General features: G+C 36.1%; 2 protein-coding genes and 1 pseudogene across 2 annotated transcripts; all 3 read right to left on the bottom strand.

Moving 5' to 3' along the window:
• Nucleotides 1-4,739: 4,739 nt before the first annotated feature.
• On the bottom strand, nt 4,740-6,377 carry LOC101303450. The gene is made up of 2 exons (XM_004288175.1): nt 5,922-6,377; nt 4,740-5,306 (listed from the first exon to the last, which is right to left on the bottom strand). The coding sequence occupies exons 1-2, from the start codon at nt 6,278-6,280 to the stop codon at nt 5,141-5,143; spliced, it is 525 nt and encodes a 174-aa protein (XP_004288223.1). The 5' UTR covers nt 6,281-6,377; the 3' UTR covers nt 4,740-5,140.
• Nucleotides 6,378-16,851: 10,474 nt separating this feature from the next.
• LOC101308816 (3-hydroxyacyl-[acyl-carrier-protein] dehydratase FabZ-like) lies at nt 16,852-22,193 on the bottom strand. Its single transcript, XM_004289278.1, is given in 6 exon segments — nt 16,852-17,395; nt 20,399-20,543; nt 20,654-20,714; nt 20,811-20,915; nt 20,918-21,002; nt 22,152-22,193. Coding segments are annotated over 6 exon segments (696 nt in total). The 3' UTR covers nt 16,852-17,137.
• A 618-nt stretch (nt 22,194-22,811) lies between these two features.
• The window catches only part of LOC101308518, a 38,916-nt pseudogene continuing 36,651 nt past the window's right edge, over nt 22,812-25,076 (bottom strand).

Below are 25,076 nucleotides of genomic sequence, written 5' to 3'. Positions count from 1 at the left end.
TCTCTACATCATATGATGTGGAACATATGGCGATAAAAATTGAAGAACAGATTGATCGTTGCAAGTCCAAACCCGGTTTGATTCAGATTTGACATTTTGTGTCCGATTGCTAATTATGATACATTTTCAGAAGCAGAACGGCAATACAAATCAAACACGGTGCTTTGCCCTGACGTATGGGCTTTTTCGGCCATCCGAGTCCATTTTGGGCCTCAAAACGCAGATTTACTTGTTCCAATGTTTTATTTTTCTAAGTTTGTTTTGGATTTAGTTTTCTTTGTAATCTATGGGCTTTTAGGCTTGGTTGTTAGTTGCCCTAGGGTTTATTTTCCTATATAAAGACCCTTAATCAGTTGTAATCGTAATCTTTCATATTAATAAAACCTTTGATATTTTCTCAACTCTTTTAGTGGATTCCAGATTATTTTGTGGATTCAAGAAAACCAAGCTTCTGGATTCAAGTCTATTGGTGGTGGATTCCAACGTTATCAATTCCGCAACATCACCATAACGCTTTGCATGCTAATTGATGCTTGTTAGAATGGTTTAGAATACATAAACTTTGTGGAGAATCTTGATAAAATTTTAGGATGTTTTCATTATGCGTATTGTAACATGAGGTTTAGACTTTACGTCCCCTTTTGTATTTTGTAATTTAACTAAGACTTAACGATAGTAGTACGAGTCGAGTCCGGCCCATTCAAAAAAAATGCTCAACATAATAACTTTTCTTACATTTCATCAATGGACATGTTGATTATTTGATATTACTAACACAATGACATCAAGAAGTGAAATTGATATCATTTATATATAAGATGGGTGGAGTGAGATAGTTCATTCATTTCTTTTTCTTATGTGAATTGTGTTAGCCTATCCAAACTATATTTTTCGTGTTCATTGAATTCGTCTCTCTATCAAAACCCTAGCTAATAGAACAAATTCTAGTGTCAGCATGTGCCAATGGCCCAATACTATGTAAAAATAACGCCATGTCAAAAACTTTGTTGAGTCCTGGTAAGACAAGTCCATAATGTAGGCATCGTTGTGATGGAGGAAATTATGATTCTTAAGCTGTCACAGTTGAAAGCAAATATATATTACAAAAGCAGATCTAATCAAATTTCTATGACTTCTGCCGTGCGCCCTCATTGTAGATGCTGCTTAGCTATATTGGAATTTGAATCACAATTTCTTAAGGCATGACAGTCCTACGTTATATTATCAAATATGTTTTGGATTTGTGGGGGATATCCGAAACAAAGTTACCCATAAATCCAAAATAAGAATTGTAAAAAAGATGGGAAATTAATTTAGAAAATCCACAAGTGGGAAAAGCTTTCCAATCCTCAGCAGGAAGCATGGGACTGGTATGACACCCGAAACCCCAGCATTACCTTGAAAGCAACAAAAACAATGAGCTCCCAATTCCCATTTGCCTAAGCTTTTAGTTAATTACATTACACTTGTGTTCAAAGTAATATGTACGCTTTTATAGTTGAATAAGGTTATTTTCCCATACCTTGCATTATTGTGAAAGCAAGAACCACTGGGAGGGCTATTGACTCTGTATAGAAAAATCACAGCAGATCTTTGCAGTTCTGATGTTGAAGATTTGGTTGTATTTTTAATCAAGCCGAAAGAGAAATGGCCTAAATTATTTATAACTCCTTAGAGTCTAAAATGACCTACCGAGAGAAATCAGAGATACTAAAATCATTATGTTGTTGATTTGAATATAGAGGATATGCAGTTGGAAGTTCCAGAGATCCAGAGAAATTGAAAGGGTCCAGGAAGCATAAATAAGCTGATCTCCAAAGTAGTCTATAATGTACTCTCCCTTTTGTTTTATGTCCTAGCGCTCTATAATAATAATGATGATGATGTAAAAGCAATATGTTAGAACTTAGAATAATATTGGTGATGATGAAAGGACCTTGTTGGTTTTCAGAGAAGGAGACTTAAAGCCTTGTTTTGAGTATTATTGGTTCTACTATTGTTCTGCATTATTATTAGGGTGTCTTAGTTATGACGATGTAGTTTTTTTTATTATTTATTTATTTATTTATTTTTTATTTATAGAAATTATGATGGTGTAGTTGAATGTCTTATATTTCTAGCTTCTTTGCAAATATGAAATAAATACTGTCTTTCGGTCAAAAAAAAATTAAGAGCGCATACGTACGTACGCAAGATTCTACATTACAATTCTTCTTATGATCATGAGTTTCGCAAGCTTTGTTAGTTATTTCAGATGAACTAGATCAGTTTCTATATAAGCTGTTCTATTTTTCTCAGGTATTACTCAAGCAGGGGCACTCTAGTAAGCTACGACCATAAGGAATCAATCATGATAGGTATTAGGTCAAAACTAATCTTATCATCATACGCAAAGGAAAAAGTCATTACTGAAGCTGTTTATACTAGATGAAGCTAGTCTGTGACTCAATGTATGATATCAAAAGAATAATCATGTAAATCAAAATAGGATTAACATTAGTTGATAATTCCAGTTGCTAGGCTTCTCATAATTCAAAACAAAGTTGTTTGAGAGGACGATTATGTGAGGAAGCTTGTTTACTAGAAATCCATTCCAAGAAGATATAAGAATGAAGGAAATGATTGAGAAGAATCAGATACCAGTGCTTGGATTGGATTTTGACCTGCATATTGTTTTTAGCTCAAATGCTCAATTAACTTGGACCTTAATTTCCCAAGTGAATTTCTCTTCATATGATGTACCAAGAATTTTGCAGAAGATACTGCCAGTTTATTAACTATGTTGATCAAGATTCCCCAAAACTCACATCCAATTTCCAATCAATGATTCTATACAAGACTAACCAGACTAATATTTGAGATAAATTTATAAGTGAGGCTGAGGTAGATGAGCATTGAGCTAGCACTACCAGTGGGAGAATGGTCCCAGTGTGACAAAAAGGATGGGAGCTTTATGTGAATGTCGAGGGGTCCCTTAGTAACACACATACACCAACCCATATATCAATCAACATTACACTCCAAATGAATCTCTTTCAATTTTCATTTAGGAAACGTCCATTCTAAGCTGACGATGCCACAGATTCCCCAAACTCTCTTTCTTGTTCATAAATTGAAATGAAGATGAAATCCATTTTCATTTGGAGAAAAGAAAGAGTGAAAATTATATGTGGGAATGGAAAGGAGACTTTTGTGAAAACACCAAGATGACCGTCACTAGTCACTCACTAATAGTTTGTTCTTGTTGTTTTGTTTTTTACGAAAATCTCAAGAACCTGTCACTAGATTTGGCAAGTACCAAATAGCTAATAGGTTAATGAGGATATTGGAGCGTTCATCACAAGTGAAAGGAAAATTGCCAACCAATGGAGGACTTTTTCCCTTTTGTTTTGGCCTGCTCTATATACACCTCAACTTTCTAATTGCAATTTCAATTTTTAGGCCAAGAGCATGTTAATACTTAATTCTTAATCAATGAGTTCGATGATGTCATTTATTTCTGGTATTTCTTGAGTGATTGTTTTCAATCACTTGATATTGGGGTAAGGTTATAGTGTGTTAACGATGCAATTTAACATATTCTAAAAGAAATATTTGCACTTCTTTGTGGATGTCCACACTCTTAAGCACTATGATTTTGCACCCGTACGTATTCCACACACCAATGTACAATTGCTCCACCAATGTGCAAGTCACACAATTGGAGAAGATAGAATGAAGACTCGAAACCTCAATTCCTTCATTTGGCCTTTTTTTTATTTTGGATCCAGTCAGATTAAGTGCTTATAATAAAAGAACATCTTATTCAACTTTAGGTTCTCACTTCCTGTGTTCGAAACACTTAGATTAGTCTTTTAATTTTGTTAATGACATTGGTATACATATGTGATAGTATCACATGTATGGCTGGATCAAATAATAAGCTGAAATTGCATATTAATTACTTGGTTTACTCGCACCTTGATGTGTACAAGAATTTTCGGTGAACAGTGTTATATGTATGGTGTACAACTGGTGCCTGGATGTGAAGTCGAATCGTAGAATCGAAGGTCCGAAAATTATAGAGATCAAGGACCATGTACATTAAATAGTTTCATTTTCGTAAGATGGCATTTTCTGGGCTGGAAGACAAACTGTTGCGTTAGACATTATCTTGTAATAATTGAATGTGGGGAAGAGGAGAGCTCCAAGGCTTTAAAGCTGTGATTTGGTCACCAAAGAAACGAATAATAATTGTTGAAAATGAAATTCGTTGAAAATTAATTTAAAACCCAACTTCATTGTCAAGGCCAGGTCAAAGACCTTCCAGTTAATCATAGTAACAATCTAAAATATATAGAAACTCATAATGCTTGACCTATCTAGCTTTTGATTGAAATTATATAGAACTCCCAATCCTATGTAGCTTTCCCGCAGACTACTCAATTACTTGCTCCACACTTTTGAGTTATTATTGTCCAGTTTAATCCTTTGGTCTGCTATCTATGGTGATTGGAAATGTATATATGATTCCCATTTCTAGATAGGTCTAAAAATTCGATTATCCTTATTTTAAACGAGTCGGATCCTTTTCTGTCGATAAAATCAAACCTCTAATATCTATAACCAAAAGAACCCTTACTCTCCATCTGTTACTCTACGAGTGCATGTATGTTAGACTTTAATTTTCTGCTAATTAATGACAGGTCTAGACTAGTTAGCTAAACCATGCCAATATGATTTCGACGGACACTCGATCATAATTAACTGCAGGTTCATTAGAGCAAGGATAGGAAAGCTAATCGGGTTCACCACAAATAGGAACAAAAACATTGCAACTAGAGCTAGATTTGGCCATGCCCCATTTGCATCGACAATACAAATGCACCCACGGACCTTTTTTGCGATTAAGTTTACAAAACCATACTTGCATACATATGTGCCACAGCAAGAGCTGCAACAGGTACGGATCACCTGTGTAGGGCAGTACGTGCGTACATACATATACTGTTATGTAAATAACGTCAATGGGGGCCGGCCGGGCAATTCATTAATCTTGAAGATCGAAAATGATGGGTTTGCAGCAGTAGTGCCATATCTATAATACATAATATGATCGACTATTTTGCTCCTCCAGTCCTTCGATTCTGGGTTTGATTAGTTAAGCTGCGGCCACAGTCTGGGCTTTACCAGAGGCCTTGGAGCTCGATCGAGTTGTTGCATGGCGGTCATCTTTCTTCGAGGACACCCCCTTACACTTCTCTACTCTCTCGTCTTGCTTCATCTGCTGCTCTCTGCATTCTAGGCTGCAAAAAGCTGTGTCTCCCCTGCAGTAGATTTAATTTTCGTTTTCATTAATCGAATCCCAGAAATAATTATAAACTAGCTAGTTATATTATCGATCACCAGTAGCAATATAATAATGCAAACCCACATGGTATTTGAAAATTCTGGGACTGACTTCTGAATCCCACGTCGAATCTTAAAAACTCAGAATGAGAGCAAGATCACTTAGCAAGTCATGAAATACTAAAACAATCAATAAATACTAAATTATTGTATTTTTTTTTTTTGTTTTTAGATAGTTTTGCTTTTACATATGGGAAACCATAACTTGAAGTCTTGAAATATGGATATGATCAGCGGTGTACATGCGTCCAAATCTGACAGCACCAATGAAATCAGAAAACAGAAAAAAGGAAGAAAAATCCAAAAATTAAAAAAAAACAGCTAGCTAGCAACAGACGCAAGAAGAAACACGATCCTCTGCTAATCTTCATCAGTACTAAATCACTATTATCGTGCTTACGTCCAAAACAAAGTTGTTTCGATTTTCCAACACCAAAAACGTACATCAGCAGAGGATCCGAAACTCAAATCAGAAAAACATGAAAACAAAGAAATTAGAAACCATTTCTGAAATCAAGATCAACTTTCCATACCTATACATATAGAGGTCGCGGCCGGAAGCCAAGCTCCGTTTGCAGAGGCCGCACGTGCGGAGGAAGTGAGCGGTTTCGACTAGGTCGGAGTCCGAGTTTCTCCGGTGGTTGCTGCTGTTGGTTCTGGGTGACAACATGGCCAAGAAACGGTGCTGTTCATGGTACCCCAAGCTGCTAGGGCTATGAAGATGATTCAAAGGCCCATCAGGGACCACCACCATCGATGGTGCATGTACATCCATCATCATGCTAGGGTTTTCAGTCGGCTCCTGGTCTTCCACGTTGCTCTGATCGACGGTTATCCCGGTCATGCTTGTCGTTCTCCGAATCGGAGGGCGGGGACGCTTCCCTAACAACATGTTAATGATTTAAGTTCTAAGAGAGGGTCTAGAACTTCTGGTTTTGGGAGAGAAAGAGAGAGTGAATTCGAAGACGAGAGAAGAGAGGAAAGGGAGTGAGATGGGAAGGTGGGAGGAGGAAGATAAATGAGATGGTGGGGAGGGGGAGAGTGAATCAGGGCCGTTGATTGCGACCACTGAGTGCCAACAAAACTCCACGTTAGCATTTTACTTAATGTTCCTGTCTCTTTTGTTTTTTGTTCTTCATTTTTTTTTTTTTTTGTAGTTTCTTTATTTTTTTGATTCTATAGCTGGGTATCTTATCTGTCAGGTTTCAATTGATTAAGGTAACAATTAATAGATTAGTAATAGATTGATTAGTCTCAGGTATGAAGGTATATATGTGAGATTTGGAATGTTTTTTAACTCCTACAATACATAATCAGTGGGTATATGGCCGGCTCTTGATCATTAATCTATCTAGATTGGTATATGAATTATGAGAAATGAATCGCTCTCTTTTCTTTTCCTTTTTGTTATATTAATTTGTTTAACTTCTTGATTTACTTTCATTTGTTATACGCGATTAAAAGGTTCAATTAAAAGTGTTTGTTTATGTGATCACGATTATTGGATCATTAATGTAAGTGTTATAAGAGCGAGACATCTGCCAACTAGCCCTCAACGTTGCTAACGCTGATGATTTTACTGGCTCGGTTGTTGGTTTAACCTCGCAAATTGTTAATAAAACCCAAACCTAATCGAGCTCTAACTTGTATCCTTTGTGTAATGAATTTCTAGCTCACTTCTTCTTTTTTTTTTTTTTTTTTTAATCTAAGGGCTAGAAGGCAACCCTCACAAATGAGGGGGGGGGGGGGGACATAAAGCCTAAATCTCATAGTGTAAGAATACCTAAAACCAATATCATGAGACCCAACACAACTTATGCATTCAAGCAAGAACAAATTAGTAAATAGTGCATTATTAACAACTCTATTTGTTTTGCATAAAACATGGTGACATAACGGAAAGCTAAAACTCATATGGAGTCATAAAAGACTATGTATATATGCTTTCCCATTATACGAAGATTTCACTCTACCGTAATGCATTCAAGCAAAAACAAATTAGTAAAGAGTGCATTATTAATGACTCTATTTGTTTTGCATAAAACATGGCGACATAACGGAAAACTAAAACTTATATGGAGCCATAAAAGACTGTATATATGTTTTCCCATTATGCGAAGATTTCATTATGCCGTAAGGAGGATGCGACCATTTGACTAAACAAGAAACTCGCTGCCTCACTAGAGCAGTCATGACACTCAACATGCACTTGCAAGGGTACATAGCCCACGTCGCCCTATAGTAGATGGGCTTATTAACGACATAAAACCACAAAAAAATAACCAACTAAAAAAGACGTACTTAATTAAAAACAAAACTGAAATTAATTAAAATTAAAATGGCCCAGGCTAGGCCCAAAAATAGAGCCCAAGCCCAAGCTCCAAACCTAGGAGAATAGGGTTGCTTTGCTGTCAGCCGCCATCATCCCCTGCTACTGCCGTTGCCTCCCTTACCATTGCATCGCCACACCCCCTCAGTCGGACTACTGATCTCCAGAGCCTGTAGGCCACATCGCTCCTCGAGGAGGCCACGACATACGTCGGGCTCAAGCCCCGATCAAAAATCATGGAACCAATCCAGATCGAACCAAGATCGAAGCTTGATTCGATTCGTGCCACCAAGTCATCTTGATCTCACCTCTGTCTGTCCGCTGTCATGTCTGTGTAAGCCAGCTACTCTGCCACCTAGCCCAGCAAGGGTTGAGAGAAGATCCGCCAACAGTCACATTCCCCATCTCCTTACCTCTCCTAACGTCACCGGAGATCCCCAAATCCAAAGCGATTGAGGAGCCTGGTACCGCCTATGCCGACACGAGGCAGACAAAGACCCGTTTGACGACGATGGAAGGGCTCGCCGTCGGACAGGGGACGCTCGCTCTCTCTGTTGTATCAGGCGTGTTGGCCGTTATCTCCAATTGGTCTTTTTCCAATGGATCTAGCTCACTTCTTTGTTTATAGTATTGTTCTCACCGAACTATTCATTCAATGCACGGTTACACAATAGAACCACTTGTTTTTCTATCAAGTCTACGTACACTGAGTGACATAGGAGCATGAACATTAACTAACAAACCAAAGAGAGAGAATCCCTCTCACTATAAAATCCTAGCATCGAGAGAAACCATACCTGGCATATCAAACCGTAGCCGTAGTCGTCACATCTACACCAAATCTCTTTCCCTTCTTCATCAAGTACTCTACTTTTGTCACTCTCTTGGTTGACGACGAGCGTGCTCCTGACTTAGGAAAAATTAGGGGAGGGTTAGTGTGTCGCTCCTCTGATTCTTTTTGTCCTAATACATTCTACACTTGTTGTACGGTGGATCCGACGATATTCGAATCTCACTTTTAGCGTACTTCATTGGATGGTGAAACATAGTTTCCAGCTTCAAGAGTGGACTGGAAATTTGTGTTGGAGAGGAAAGATCACAAATCAGAAAAGTGACAAATAAAATATAACTTATAAGTGGGTGGATAATACCAAATTATACCGAGACATTTTGTGATTAAAACCCAACATCTTAAAAGTGGTTAGGTTGGGATAGTATCGGTACAAGGATGATCCACATGCCACGTTTGTCGTTGTTTAACATGGTATCAGAACAAGTCTCTCTCTAAGTTGCGTCCCAGTCTTAGATGGGCCCGAGTTTGGGTGTCATGCCTTGCCATCGAAGGAATTCTGATTAGATTGTCACCAAGTAATGTCCGATGTGGGCCGGGTTGGTTGGATCAATTGGTTGACAGACACATGCAAACTTGAGTTATGTTGCACGTGAAGGTTCCGGTTCGAGAGAAGAGATCCCACATTAGGAAGGTGACATAGATTCACGTGCAGATTGAAAAGTTAGGTTGCACGTGAAGAGGCGAGTTTGGAGAGGAGAGATCCCACATTAGAAAAGTGACAAATAAAATATAACTTATAAGTAGCTGAATCATACCCAATTGTACTGAGGATTTTTGTGATTAAAACCCAACACTTCAATAGTAGTTAAGTTGGGAAAATATCGATATAAGGATGATCCACGGGGCCACGCTTGTCATCATTTAACAATTTGTTTCTCTTCTTTGTTGAATATTAATTAGAAAGATAGATCGAAGGTTTTTTGTAGAGGTGCTTGGTGCTTTGATCGTGCACCGGTTTGCTTGAAGATCTATTATGGTGTTACTCCTTTGACTGGGGCTCTCATGTGATATGTATGTACGCATGTGTGCGGTTGTCCCGAAGATTACACCACTATAGGAAGAACCAAATACTTTTAGGAAGATTGGAAACCTTCTTGGTTTCATTGATTATGATCAATCATTTGGATATATGAATGGTGTGGTGAAGATTTTGTTTACTTATGACATCTCTACGGTTGTGTTTATTGAAATTTCGATTATCTTGAACAAAGGCGCCGAACCTAACTGAATTTAAACTCTCAGCACCTGATGGGAAGATGTGTTATTGATAGATTGATATTTTCATATATTGTTATACCCTTAAATATAGGATTCTATGCCTAGTCGATCAATTGTTAGTCATTTACTTGGTTTTTGTGTTTTGTAGGTCGAATTGGAGAAAAGAAGAATTTGGAGCTAGCTAAAAGTCGAGCATAGAATTGCAAAGGTGCTTTCTATCCCGAGTTTCCAGAAATTGTCTCTGTTGTGCGTCAACTTTGAGGATTAAACTGTACCTTTTGACAATTTTACAAGGAATTAGGAAACGAGCTATATACCATTAGAAAGATACGGATGTCAGTTTTCTGAGGAATTTTACGGAAGTACTGGATTTGCATTCATGTAGAGCAAGTTATGATGAATTGAATGGACCCAGGTCAAGAAGGCAGATTTGGACGAATTTCGCATATCTTTTCGATATTAAATTTGTGAGGTCAAAGTCCATCAATTTTTGAATGTGGTTGACTTTTGTGGGTGATTATTCTTGCATTGACTAAAATAACCTTGTCTTATTTTGAGAGAAGATAGTTATTCTGTATTAGACTAAGATAGTTCAAAAGGCCCAAGCAAGAAGGACTTGAAGTAGATAAAAGCCACCAAATCTAGGTCACGCAAGGGGGAGGAATTGAGATGTAGGAGGCGGCTTATTATGTAGCAGAAGACCGAGTTCCTCTTCTTTTCTATTCTATGTTCTTTATTATGATTTTCTAAACTTCTAGCTAGGGTTGAGATGAAACCCCTAGTATGACTATTTTATTCTCTTAGTTAATTGGCTTGCTTTTGAATTCATGGATTGCTATGTTAAACTCTTTATCACTATTTCAATAGAACTTTTATTCAAATTCTTTACTCGAGATCAATAGGACCTAAGTTTTGTTTATGAGTTATTTGGTAGGAACACATGAGACTTGATCAATGAGTAGATGTTTTCTAGGGTTCTAAAAGATTATTCAATCTTGTGATTAGAGAGTTGTGAATTAAGAATACAACTGCTTGATCATAGTCAATATTCTTGTTTGCATGATTCCCTAGTTTTTTTGTGCTTAATGGTGTTGAACATGTTTGCTTGAACCTGATCATATAATGTGAAGCAAATTATAGTTTGGCTACTTGATTTCTATACGGGATCAATAAGTTGGAATTTATTGGTTAGAAGATCGAGCTTTGGCATATGTCTAGGATCAATAAGGCTTATGTATGGAAATCGTTAGCATGTAATCTAGGAAATTTAATTGCTATCAACTAGAGAGGAGGGTAAGAGTATTAGCTAGGTGATGGATTCAATGCTTTAGCATCTTCATATTTGTTTCTTCGATCTCAAGAATTGTCATTGTATCTTTTCTTCTGTTTAGTTTCGATTTGTTCTCCTTAGCCTAAAATCCCCAGCCTTAGTTCCCTAGTTGCAAACGACCCCTGCTTATACTTCTGTATTGCAGGGTATATTGATAATCTCTTTTGGAACTCATCAGTTATGTGTGGTTTTATTACATATTATAAAGTATGGGGAGGCTCAATCATTATTGGTTGCTAGAGGTTTGAGTTTTGGGATGGTCACGCCGAAGCCAGGCTTTGAGCTCAAGGCGGGGTCTAGTTTGGTAGGAAATATTGTTGCCCTTTCTGGTGGTGTTTCCTCTTCCATGGCAAAGAAGAAGAGACATATGACCGACGACTGAGAGACTCGAACGAGGTGATTAATGAGCAGCGCTATCATTGTTCCTCTTTGTAAAGTTGGCTTAAGCATTTACCGAGCATGAGGCGGTACTTAAGTTTGACTTGATTTCGTTTCTTTTAGAGGCCAATGTTGGAAATAATGTACCCTTCTTAGAAACATAGAAGAAGACGTGGTTGCACCTTTCATCAAAAAAAATCTTGCTTACCTTTGCAAGCTGAATCGTTGAGATCAGTGGCGGATCCACATTTAGGCAAGGTTGGGCAATTGCCAAACCTCAACTTATGTGGGCAACCATAGATGAATAGCTTGGGCAGCTTCTCCTCTTCAACAGAGGTTGATTAAATATTTTTCTAGTTTATAAGGGGCAAGTTGCAAATAAAAAAAAAAGGACACATGCACTTCCTATATTTACAATTTCTTATCCCATTAGTTACTTTTTTTTTTTGGGAATTACCATTAGTTACTTTTCATGATATTTAGTCTTGTACATGATTTTTTTTTCCGACAAGTATTCTTGTACCATGATTAAAACTTAAACTTCTAATATTTGGTAGGTTTTAGGTCTCAATTAAATACTTATATATTTTGATTACCATCCATGATTTTTTTTTTTTGTGTGATAATTGTGCCCAAGCTGACCAATATTTATGGATCCGCCACTGGTTGAGAGTCACTGAGACTGTTGAGGAATTGCTTATCTCTTTGAAGAAGAAGGCTTGGCAGACCCTTAGATAGCAAGAACAATGCCAACCTAGGTGACAAAAAGAAATGTGATACTTTGTGTATTTGTACCTACCCTGTTATGCAGCTGCTCATGTGTTGGTGAGAATGCTAGCCCTAGTGCCAAGGGAAAATGCAAGACTTAGAACTCATGTAATGTGCATGAGCATTTGAAGTTTCTTGGTTTCTAGTTTACTAACTAATATATTGTTTTCATAAAATTAGGTAGCGATTTTTTTTACTTCTGTTCCTGCATGTTCATTAATGACCATATTTTAGACAGTAACGTTGTGTTTGGATGAGAGTTTTCTTAATTCTTAACGATTTTTAAAATGATGGAATTTAGATCTGTATCAATTGAAATTCTGTTAGTTGCAATTTCTATTGTTTGGTTATGTATATTTGAGATTTGAAGTGTGTGATTGATTAAGAAAGTTTAAAAGAAATATAAAAATTAAAATTTTCAAAAGCCTTGTTTTGGAAATAAAAATTGAATCCTGCAAATGAATTTGTAAATGACACCTATTTTTGGTGGAATTCAAGTGAGGAATTTAATCAATGAATTCCTTCATTTTCAATTCCATTGAAATTTAAAATTCTCTATATGATAATGCCAAACAAGTGAACTGTCTTTTAGGAATTATGAAATATTTACTTTCAATTAAATTCCAGGGAATTAATTTTCCCGCATCCAAACACAACATAAATGTATATATCATGGTGCTTGTAACCTCTACCCAACAAATCAACTTTTTAGATACAAACATCCTTATTTATTCAAAAGGTACAGATTTTCTTAATTTGACCCATTTTTCGATCATATTTTCTTATCTTAACCGTTCACATTGTAGGTATATATCAGTAGATCATCTATACAAATTTTCAGCTAATTTAGAGATCGTTAAGGTATCGAAAATGAATGAAATCAATGAACGAATTGAAACTGTTCAACCTGAACCGTTCGTGTTTTTAGTTTTAAATCACATCTTTGAATGCCTTAACGATTATCAATTTGGCTGAAAATTTGTAGAGATGATCTACTCATATATACCTACAATGTGAACGGTTAAGATGAGAAAATATGATATAAAAGTGGGTCAATCAAGAAAATCCATACCTTTTGAATAAATAAAGATATTTGGACCATATAATATTCCGCATCGAGGATTTGTACGAATATTGCAGACTAGCAGATCTGGTGGACGACAATTATTCGGACTTGGTAAAGGTTGTCGCGGCACCTATAGTAGGACATTGAACTTATCGCGATGCCCGCGGACCAATTTACGATGTCTCCGTCGCTGACATTCGTCAAGCAGGTCACGTGGATTGGCTACGGTCTTCTTCAGCTAATGGCGGAGCTAAACACAGACCAAGAGGTGCTATGACACCCCTCAAAACCCTCAAAACCTTGACTTTATATGTATCTTGTGTTTGAGATCTAGCCAGAGGCGGATCTAGGTGTTCACACATTGGGATTCAAGTCCCACCCTAGTTTGTTGGGATAAAAAAATACATAGTCATCTCTTACCATATAGTCATATACTAGTATACTACATATATATAATACCCAATTTCAACCCAAATCCCACCATCATAATTATTTTTGTGTCTCTCAAAAAGAAAGAGATGTCATTTTCCCATCTATTTACTAAAACAAAGAGACTTATCGTCTTCTTCGTTCTTTCAAAATAATTCTCGTAGTGTTAGATTTAGTTAGTCGAGGTAGGTTTTATATATATATTTCTTATTGCAACAACATGTTTGTTTAATTTTATTTAGTATTACATCTAGAGAGTTTTATGAATCTTGTTTTGTATAAACATGCATTTAAGGAGGAAGGCTCATTATGTTCCCTATATTTTATGTGTATCTTTCTTTTCAATCTATAAATTGCTCTCAAACAGTCGAGTTTTTTTTTATTTTTTATTTTTTTTATAGTGAAAAATTCAAGTCCCACCCAATTTCAATTCTTGAATCCACCCCTGAATCTAGCTAACTTAGAAGGTTTACTATGACCTTCTTATATTGCCCCCGTCTTATGTATTCTGTGGCAGCCAGTAGTTATACAAACTCGAACACATATGGCCGATGGACCAATGGTTTCTTTATACAAACGAAAGATACTTTTTTTCGTTTTTCTTCTTTAGAATAGCGGAAAGATACTTTCTATTACATGCAACAGTTGTAATACCTTTTCGCTTGAATTATTGAAAGGTAGAGTGCGTAGAAACACTGAGCAAGACATCATCACGAACGAGCTGAACGAACCTAAACAAAGTGTCACTGGTGGGTGGACAAGATACATCACCAACCATGCATTTGATTTGAGTATGCATTTCTTTCATTTTCATAAACGTCTGGCATTGTTTGATTTTGTTCAGTACACATACTGAATACAATTTTATAATTCAAAACAGTCGATTCTTTAAATCTCATTTACAAGGAACATCAATAAATTAAAATTGGTTTAGCTACTTGATTGTCATCACGATGCAATCATTATGATTATTTTAGTCCGTATACATTGGATGTTCCATCTTAATAAGAAATACTTTGTTCCCACATAATTCCTTATTTTAATACAAACTCTCCGTTATGTGCTTAGATGAGCAATGTGATAATTACATAATTTTTCATCGAGGTAAATCAAGTTTCAATGACTAGGTAGATTTGTTTGTAACGATCGTTACTAACCGAAAATTTGATCATCTAGAAGAAAAGGAATGAATCAGTCTTCGAATCAGTTTTGTCTGGATTTTGGTCTTGGTAAGAATTCAAGGCCATTGTTTTCAGCAAGGCAAATTATTGATTTATGTACTGAAATGATTATTGTGACAATACTAAGATAAGGGACAATTGGAATCAAAATTTATGTGCTGGATATCACTTTCAACCTTCTGTTTCATTATAATTCATGCTTAACTCGCATACTATCGTTTTCAATTCTCATTACAAATCTGATTGTCAATACCAAACTTTCTTCTTCCGATTTAGAGTATAAACTTATTCATTTAATAGATTATATCGACCGAAATGATAATGTAACTCAACTACAAAAAAGATTAGAGGAATAACATAACCGAAAAGACCACCATTTCTGCCGTGCTAAACTAATTTCTGCAAGCCAAAGGAAGTACCTTACGGTACACAATCCTTTGGAAGCAAATGCTATGGAATAATAACTAAAGGATAATACTAAATCAATGACATGCGAATTGACTGATTACCATGAACATATACATAAATGTAAGCAAACTGAGAATAAGTAGTAAAACTCGACCAAAGTTGTCTGATAATTTCGGGAAAATTCTATCATGTTGCTTAACATTCTCACTGAATGCATCGAAAGCTATGGAATTGGGGGCAACTAAAGACCAAATCAACAAGTCCCCAAACCAGCCATAGTCATTCAACATCATGCACTTCAAAATGGTAGGAAAAATCGTTCTTTCAATAGACCAGCAATTTCTGGTTTCAATCTTTGTGCTAAAGTAGTGAAAACTACTGCCTTTCTTATGTAGTTTAGGTAAAACTTCCTTTATGGTTTTCATTTCTTGAATTGATTTTGCAAGAGAATCTTCAAGAAAGATAGAAGGGGGGATGTCTTCCCAAAAGGCAAAAGCAATTAGAGTGTCACCAAACATGGGTGCCAAACCTTTTTTCCCTTTAGTGCTGAGAACACATATCATGTCTACACAAAAAGAGAATAGTTTCCTACACCTGATCAGCAGTGAATCCAAAAACCCATTGAGAGGGTATGCATTGCCCACACAACCACAAAATGCTCTAGATTCAAAATCTGGGTTGTGGAACAAGATATTCCATTATATTCACTAGTAATAATTGATGTTTCCTACCAACTTAAAAAGAAGAGATGGGCATGGGGGGCTATGATGGATTCAAAAAGGACTCAAAACACTCTGATAACATTTGAGTCCACTGATTAGATACTATGTGGAAAATAAAGTTACGTGCACTCATCAGGTACATCATTGGGTGCTCAAGAAGGCCCCCTTCCCCTCCCAGACAAAAGCTAAAGTTCCATACACAACCAGTAAACCTTACAACCATATATGAGATTGACGATGCTAATCAAACTTACAGTTGATATGAAGTTTTGGTTTGCAAGGAAGTTGTTACTTGTAAGATTCAAGTATGCTACTTTGGGCTAAACAAGATTACAAAAGCTACTATTATCCAAAAAAAAAAAAAAAAAAAAAAAAGAATTATAAAAGCTACTGTTTAGGCTAAACAAGATTATAAAAGCTACTCTTCTGGAAAATCCGAGGCTAAATAACAACTGAAGATTTAACATATATAGAATTGAAAGCTGTGGGATTTAATAAGGCAACTTACTTTAAGAACACCACTACTAAGTCAAAGTTAACTTCTATCAGTTCTATCAGTACTTTTTTTTTTTGGGAACTGCATCTCTCTCAACCTTAGCTTTGTTTCTATTTAGGAACAAAGAATACCCTTCCGGAAGACTTAGGCCGAATCTTCTCGCTAGAAACAGTGCAACTTATTAGAGTTACATTCAAGCTTTACAGTTGCAGAAATGGCAAGACCATGTAGAAATGCAATTTACCTTATTCATCAACCTATCTGTACGTCACAAGAAGCCTAATTCATAAACATCCCCCAGATATTTAGGCCTTGTCTTAATGATTCTACCCTATAATGAAAATGGGTTTCAACTTTCAACCATATGCATTTGTTGGGGAAAACAAAAATGTCAAAGTAAGTATCAGATGGCGGCAATTAACTGAGTTCAGAAAAACTCTTACCATAATGTCTTTATTGAGATCCTCGTTGGTTTACTCCACAGGAAGTCCAAAAATGATAAACAAGAAGGAAACAAAAGAGAAAACAGAATACAGAAGTACGAAGTTGAATGTTCGAAAGAACATACACATCAAGCAGTCCCACTCCCACTTACCATCAAGAACTCGCCTTCACAAACCACCTCACCTCCAACATATGCCTTTCCATCCATCTTCGCTAGTCCAAATCGTTTTTGAAACTTAGTTAGGGTCATTCTCATGACCAAAGTGTCTCCTGCAACCACAGGCTTCCTAAACCTCACTTTATCAATTCCTGCAAAGAAGAAATTATCACGAGAGCCTCCCACTTCAGGTTGCAGCATAACTATGCCTCCCACTTGAGCCATTGCCTGGACCCAAAAAACCACTTTCATCAGCACTCACTAAAGTGCATGTGCACCACAATCCATGCAAACATGAGGCAGAAAGAGGTATAGGAACATATGAAATGACTTGATGATTATCCTATAAATTAAAACTAAGCGCTTGCTTGGTTACACATTGTAATCATTTTCAATCAAGGGTAGAGAAGGAAGAATGAGAGGATGGAGAAAAATATGTGAGAGAAGGAGAAAAGGATATACATAGACTGATTTATAAAATAGCAATAAATTATATTTTAACAGTTTTTATAGTTTGATCCCATCTCAACTTTGTTCCATCTTTGACATTTTCCAAAGATATTCACGTATTTAACTACTTAATCAGTTAAAAGGAAAAAAAAATAGAATACCACAGATAAAACTTATGAAGAAGTGTCCCCTAAATAACACAGCAAAGAAGCTAAAAGAATTACGACAACAGTTGTCTGAGTTTATGCAAATGGCTTGGTGTTCAGAAGATGTTTGTAACCATTGCAGAAAGGAACATATAGCTTTTGGACTAAAAAAAAAAGAAAAAGGAATATACAGTTGACACAGCTAAACAATGAGGTTGACTTATCAATGTATTAAAAGAAGCAGCTTTTATTAATATATCATGAAAAGCATGATGCAAAAAAGTGGATGCTGAGGATTGAGCTTGATTTGATCAGCAAGCACCAGTAGCAGTTGAAAACTCTTCGAAATAAAAATTTCATCATCAGAAAGTCTTTGAGGAGATAAAATAGACAGAATATCCCTTTCAAATATAATCGAAACCAAAAAGTTTGAAATAGGAAAGAGATAACATACATATTGGTGATACTGTTTTTCTTTATTTTTCTTCATCATAGGAAGGGATGTACATCAAAGGAATCCAACAAAATACACATAGTCCCACTCCCAGCTCCATCTCATCGTACTCAAAATGGAATGCCGCAAATAGATTTTTGTCATTCAAATCATTATTAAGTTGGACCCATTGCATCCATTTACCAAGGCCCAAACATTACATTTATTATAGACTGAAAACCAACTTCTTCTTTTTTCTCAAATGCATATAGAGATTACAGTGTCATCTATGCACATTCTTAACCCTGGCAATGTTTCCAAAAAAATACAAACAAAAAACATATGGGAATTCTTTTGGTTGCTAGAATATGAAGTATGGACATGAGCCGAGAGCCAGGTCCAAAGACAAAGAGGTATATGTTTAAAATGGAAACGGTTCCTTCTCTCAAATATGTTTTGCTCATGCACTGATATGTATCATGCTGCTCAAGATCATGTATTACATTTGTGAAACAAGATTATGAATGTGGTGAAGTAAATGATTCATAAATCACAATTCACAAAACACACGAAACTAAAATAAACCCTCCACCTTAGAATTAAAGACCCACCTTCAAACACGACCAAAATGGTAAACCAACTAATCTCAGCATGTTAGTAAATCCATTCAACTCGTGCTAGGTACACAAATCTTCTTATTTTAAGCACACAATATGAACTTCATTAGATGCCCTCTCATCAGAATTTGCAGGGTATATATACACATGCACCCCCCAAATAGTCCCATACGAGTATGGACTTCACAAAATATAGGGCAAGTAAACTAGTGGATCCAAAGAGTATACAAGTTCCTACAAAAATCAAACAACTCTTGATACAATATCGCTTATTTGATAGGATCATGAAACAGTTCTACTCAAGGCAGTTTCTCACTTGATAGCAGGTGGGTGGTTCTCTATCTCTCGCTATTTGTGTGGCTTCTAACTCCCTAATCAATAAGCATTTTCCTAACCTACGAAGGACTTCATACACTTTGTTCAATATGGTTTTTAAATGATCTCTAGTGTAACAGAGAACCGGGAACAACAAATGCATTTCCCTGACCTACCAGGAACCCATATGGTTTGTTGAATTAGGTACCATGAACACTGTTATATTACCAATTCCTCTCCTTTGCAAAAGAGTTGGTGCCAATTTTATTTAGATAAAACCAATCTCAACATGTATATCAGGATTGAAACAGAAACATTGTCCTGGATCCTTCTTCCCTGACACTCATTTGAGTCTAAAGAAGAGGTCAAGAGGCAAAAAATTGAAAAAGAAAAAACACATCATATCTCTATGTTGATGCAAGAGCAATCTCAGAGTCAAAACGAATTTTCCCTTAAGAAAAATGAGTAATCACCATCAATTTACCTAATAAAAGTACAGTTGGTATTGAACCAAGTATACTTTGATGCCCATCTTATCCAATCATATTGCAATTAGAAGAGAAATCAAATGATGTGAGACCTACCTTAGGCAAAAGCACCCTTCATGGAATCAAATTCATAAAAGCAATGCCAAGAGCATGCCAATCTTTTGAAAATAGCATATGATGACAGGCTTTACATAAAACCACTCTAAGTTTCCTTTCTTCAGTAAATAGCATATGCCAAGAGCATGCCAATCTTTTGAAAATAGCATATGGTGACAGGCTTTACATAAATCCACTCTCTAAGTTTCCTTTCTTCAGTATATAGGCATATTAGCATAGCACATCAAATACACATCTCTATTTCATTTTCCCAAATTAATTTCTGCTAGCTCATAAGAAACTGGATACAGTAGAACACCAAAACAAAAGCACACCAATAAATCCAAATGCTAGAAATCAACAGCAATGTACCCATATCAACCAGCCAATGATCAAATATCAGAAACACAGTGACATCTACAAAGCAATACAGAAATAAAGTGGCAGTAGTTACTACTTGCGGCATTAACTATCCATAAATAATGCATGCATATGATGGTAACAGGTTGTATGATTTCCTTCAATGAAATTTGTCCTCTGTGCTCTATAATTCTAAGTTATCAATAGCCTTGTTTCCTACCAAAAGACAATGTGCTTTACGTTGAATACTCTTGATGTTAGGCACAACCACACACAATATTTAAGATTTTAACACAAAACCATAGTATGAGATTAAGCAATAATACCTCAACCATGAGAACACCAGGCATAATAGGCCTCTCTGGGAAATGGCCAGGGAAAAAGTTGTCATTGATCGTCACATTCTTAATAGCAACAGCTGAAACACCTGGGTTGTACTCAATCACTCTATCCACCAAAAGAAATGGAAACCTGCAAAACACCCAAAACCCAGAACCCATAAAGATCAAAACTTTGGAAACAATCACTAAAACCATCCAATACCCACCAACCAAAAACACATCAAAAACCAAACCACGCACCTGTGAGGCAAGATTTCACGTATCTGATTGATATCAATCACTGTAGGAAAAGCTGGGAATTCTGAGATAAGATCCAGATCAGATTAGTCTGACTGCATGATTTGCTAAACCAGATAAAAGAAATGAAATTGAAGTCAAGATTCAAGAATGTGCTTACTCAATTCAATGGGGGTGTCTTTGGACGCATCTTCCTGAGAAGAACAACACACAATGAGATTGGATTGGCGATTGGATTTGATAGAGGGGAGAGGAGAGGCTGAGAAGGAAAGAGAGGCTGGGGATTGAAGGAGCTTACTGGGTTGAACAAGAGGCTGAGCAGGAGTGAGAGAGAAGAGGGAACTTGAAGTGGCTGACATTGTTTTCAAAATCAAAGTGCAGAGACAGAAGTGAAGTCGGGGGTTTGCTGTTGAACCAATTTGCACTGTCATATATTCAATAACATAGTCAATGAGTCAAAACAATCTTTTTTTATTGAAAATTCTTAGAGGACGTGTATTTACATCACGTAATCTTAACTGTTCGTAACAATTCATATATTTGATTATTATATTTTTATATTTTTTTTTAATCCTAATCATCCGTGTATGTATATAAAGATACACGTTGTGTATTGAAAATGTTTTTTTTATAAGAAAAAAGTTATATTTAGTTAAAATTTTGATTAAAGATTAGAACTTTTTGGATATTACGGTGTTTTAAGTTCAAAGATTGTTGCTTACCCACTAAAGGCTAACACTTGCATGCAATCAACTCTGTGTTTTTTGCCAGATTGATTCTAGCTCAGAGGGCATTGAAGTTATCGAACTCTAACTTTGGGGCCATCTATATGAAAATAATATTTTAGGTAAAACGGTTGAGAAGTAGTTGGATGCTAGTGCAGTGTGACCAATTTGTCATCGTTGTTTCTTAAGAGAGTTTGAATATTTGTCTACAAGATCATCTCAACCATATGTGCTAGGGTTGTTCAAAAATTACAAACTCAGGTGGCCACGGGCGTCGTTCGTAAGGTATGTGTATGAGAGAAGAGCCACTCTAGTTACACCTTTAATTTGTCTTTATTTTTCTTTATTTTTACGAAGTAAAAATATGGAATTAGTGGAGGGTGGTCAATAAAATAGGTGAGGTCTATGTAACAAATTTAAAGGCGTAAATAAAACTTCATTGTGTTATATGGATCACATATTATACTAGCGTGTGCATAAAGACCGCGCTGTGGATTTATCACACTCATCTATAGATAAAGGATTAGTTAATTTTTGTTTTTATGCGTTTGTTTCCAAATTGGCAGTGCATATTTCTGGACAAGTGGGTTGGTGCAACGAAGGTACACATCATCTGTTCGACAAAATGACTGAATCACATGATGGACTAATACCATAGTTTGGTGTCTTGCAGAAACAGAACAAAGTTGGCAACACACTTCTAGTTGCTTCTCAGTTGAATGGATCAGACGTAAGGTTCAACTTTTCTCCTGTAGTCCTGTTTTACAATGATGCACTTGATCTCCCCCAATCAAATTTTCTTCAATTTGTACATTCATTTTTTGTGATATATAGTCTTTGGTAGTTCCCATATTGCTCACGACCATAAAAAGAATAAATGAATTAAGCTACCAAACGTCCAAATGATTATCATGCATTTAGAAAGTTTCACTCAGCAACTGCAAGTGCTTGGAGTACACTCAACATTTCAAATTTCGGAACATGCGCGCAACTCTGTCATTTCATTTCTGTGTTTTTTTTTTTTTCTTCTTGAAGTGCTCATTTTGTCTTCTAATTTTGCATGTTTATGGAAGTCTTTGAATGAGATATCACTAAAAATGGGGGATTCAACCTTGAAACTTAGTATTGTAGTTTAGAATGAATATACTACCAACTCTATTCACACTCGAAGCATTCTTTCGTTTTCACTCTAAAATTGATAAAAATTGCAGGAAGACTGTTTCTTCCAGAATATTAATTGAAAACAATAATACCAATAGAGAAACAAGTTTGCTCCATAAGGATAGAAATTTATTAGGTTGAGTATAAGGATGCTTGGTTATTAGCAATTCAAACCACATCAAGCACCAGAGATAAAAGCACAATTCCAGTTTCCTCGTTTTATTTAATAGAGTACAAAGATGGCTGATTTATCAGAATTATTCCATATCATGCATAGTCTTGCTAATTGAGTTTTATATAGTTATTCTCAATCATCCATTTGAGGCTCCAGTGATTGTACTGACACTTATAAGACCAGTATGCCCATCCAAAACTAGCACGGCCGTAGACATCTAGTTGTGCTTTGGCGAATCTCTGGTAGTCTTGCATAGATGCTCCATTTATTGCCCATTCTGCAGTCCATTCCCCTGTAGAGTACACAAAGTACGGATCTCAGTCTCAAGTTCTCAACCAATGTAGCTTACCAGGCCTTTGTATTGTTTGTTATAAAAAGCTAACTAAATAGTCATAGATTGACAACTACGGTTGTTTTGATCATGTCTTACCAACAAACGTCAGGGGTCCATTTGTAGTGGTCACAGCAGCGAGATCAGAACCTCGTTGGTGGTAGATGAAATCAATGTTTTGTTGCACACTAAGGCCATTGAACATGTCCAAATACATGCTGTAGTAATGCACGTCTATGACTACCTTACTGAGGCCTTGGGCAAAGGATATAAGCTCCTTTGGATCGGCAGGTCCCAAGCGATTTGATAGGATCACATAGGCACTTGAAGTGTACTTCCTTACTGCATCATAACCAGCTTTGTAATACTTTTCTAGGAAGTCCAGAGTCACAAGTGGTGCCCAAGGCTCATTTATCAACTCAATTGCTGCGAGAGCTAGATTTTTAGCATATCTGCACATTTGTTGTTTCCAATCAGGCTTCCTTAGCATGTGTGTTTGTGTGTGTGTGTGTGTGTGTGTGTGTGTGTGTGTGTGTGTTTGTGCGCGTGTGTTGTAAGAATGCATATGAAAAATTTAAAGGCATTAAACCTTGCTGCTAGGAAATCAATAACTTTCACGGTGTCCTGTATGTTGGAATCTCCAAATTCCAGATACCCATCTCTTGTTGCACTGTGATCCATACGATTTTGGGAACCTTGAACTGCATGTAGATCTATAATCACCTTCAACCCATATTTTCTGCATATATTTGAGTAGAACAGTTATGAAACTTATTTGAAGCATTTTTCTCTCTGGTTTATCTGTACCATTTTATTATATTTTGTGTTAGTGTGCTATGCTTTTTAATTGTTTGATGATTTGCCAGTACACAGTACTTACTGTGCCCAAGAGAAAGCATTGTCCAAGGCTTGCAATGATCCTCCAACAAAAGGCTTTGGAGGTGTTGGATCATATGCAATCCACCATCCAACTGGGATCCTCACAGCAGTCAAGCCTTTGGACGACATGAATCTGAAATCCTCTTCGGTGATATAAGAGTTCCGGTGGTCCTATATATGAAACATATGTGGATTTAACGTCAGCTACAATTTATGATTGACTGGATTCTTCTATCTGTTTACACAGTTGAGTTACATGACTTACATCAGCTTAGTTTTGCATTTTTTTTTTGTTAAGATATAAATTTACCTGCAGAACTTGACGGGCTTTATCAGGACTATAACCATTTGCGATTTGTTATTCACCTTGTAAGGAGCCTACTATTGTCATAATAAACACTGATGGAAGAGAAAAGAATTTTGTAGTTCAAATTTTGGGGTATTTATGTCTTTTGACACTTAAAAGTGGTTAAAATTTAACTATTTCATAAGATCCAGATTCTCTGCTTAGATTTAAATTGTTTGGATTTGTTTGGATGTCTTATAACCATTAGATGGAGTAAAGATGACATAAGGATGACATGGTAATCTTAGATTGTACTTAAATCTAATGGTTAGAAGTCATCTAAGCAAATTCAAGCAACATAAATACAAATAAAAAAGCCAAATTCATTTCACAAACGTTGGTTAAAAGTCATTTTGAAGGCTGAAAGTTGGTCATTTATTAAAATTTCTTAGATTTGAAGGATCTACCAACTCGGTTCCGACTTGTACAGCTGTGCTTTTTAAAGTAATTGACGATTCTAAACTTCTCTTTTATATCCACTTTTTCCTAATTGATTGTGACTTTATTTAATTATCCTTTTAAGAAATTTATTTATTTAATTTTTTTAAGAAGCTAATAGAATGGAAGCTTTGTTTTGGTCATTTAAATGCATCAGGATGTTAAGAAAAATTTTATATACACACCTTTAAATGTTAAATTCACATCCATTTTTTATATATACACCTAACATTATATTTTAAGAATACATTAAATTTACCAAAAAGCACATCTATATTAAAATTAAAATATATTTAGAAACTTGGAATATACTATCTTACTTTGTGTTTTCTTTTGTCCAGCTAATTGGCCATCTCGATCTTAAAGAAAAT

This window comes from Fragaria vesca, linkage group LG1 (genome assembly GCF_000184155.1).
Source record: "Fragaria vesca subsp. vesca linkage group LG1, FraVesHawaii_1.0, whole genome shotgun sequence".
NCBI lineage: Eukaryota > Viridiplantae > Streptophyta > Magnoliopsida > Rosales > Rosaceae > Fragaria > Fragaria vesca.
This window is presented reverse-complemented; position numbering and strand designations above follow the sequence as displayed.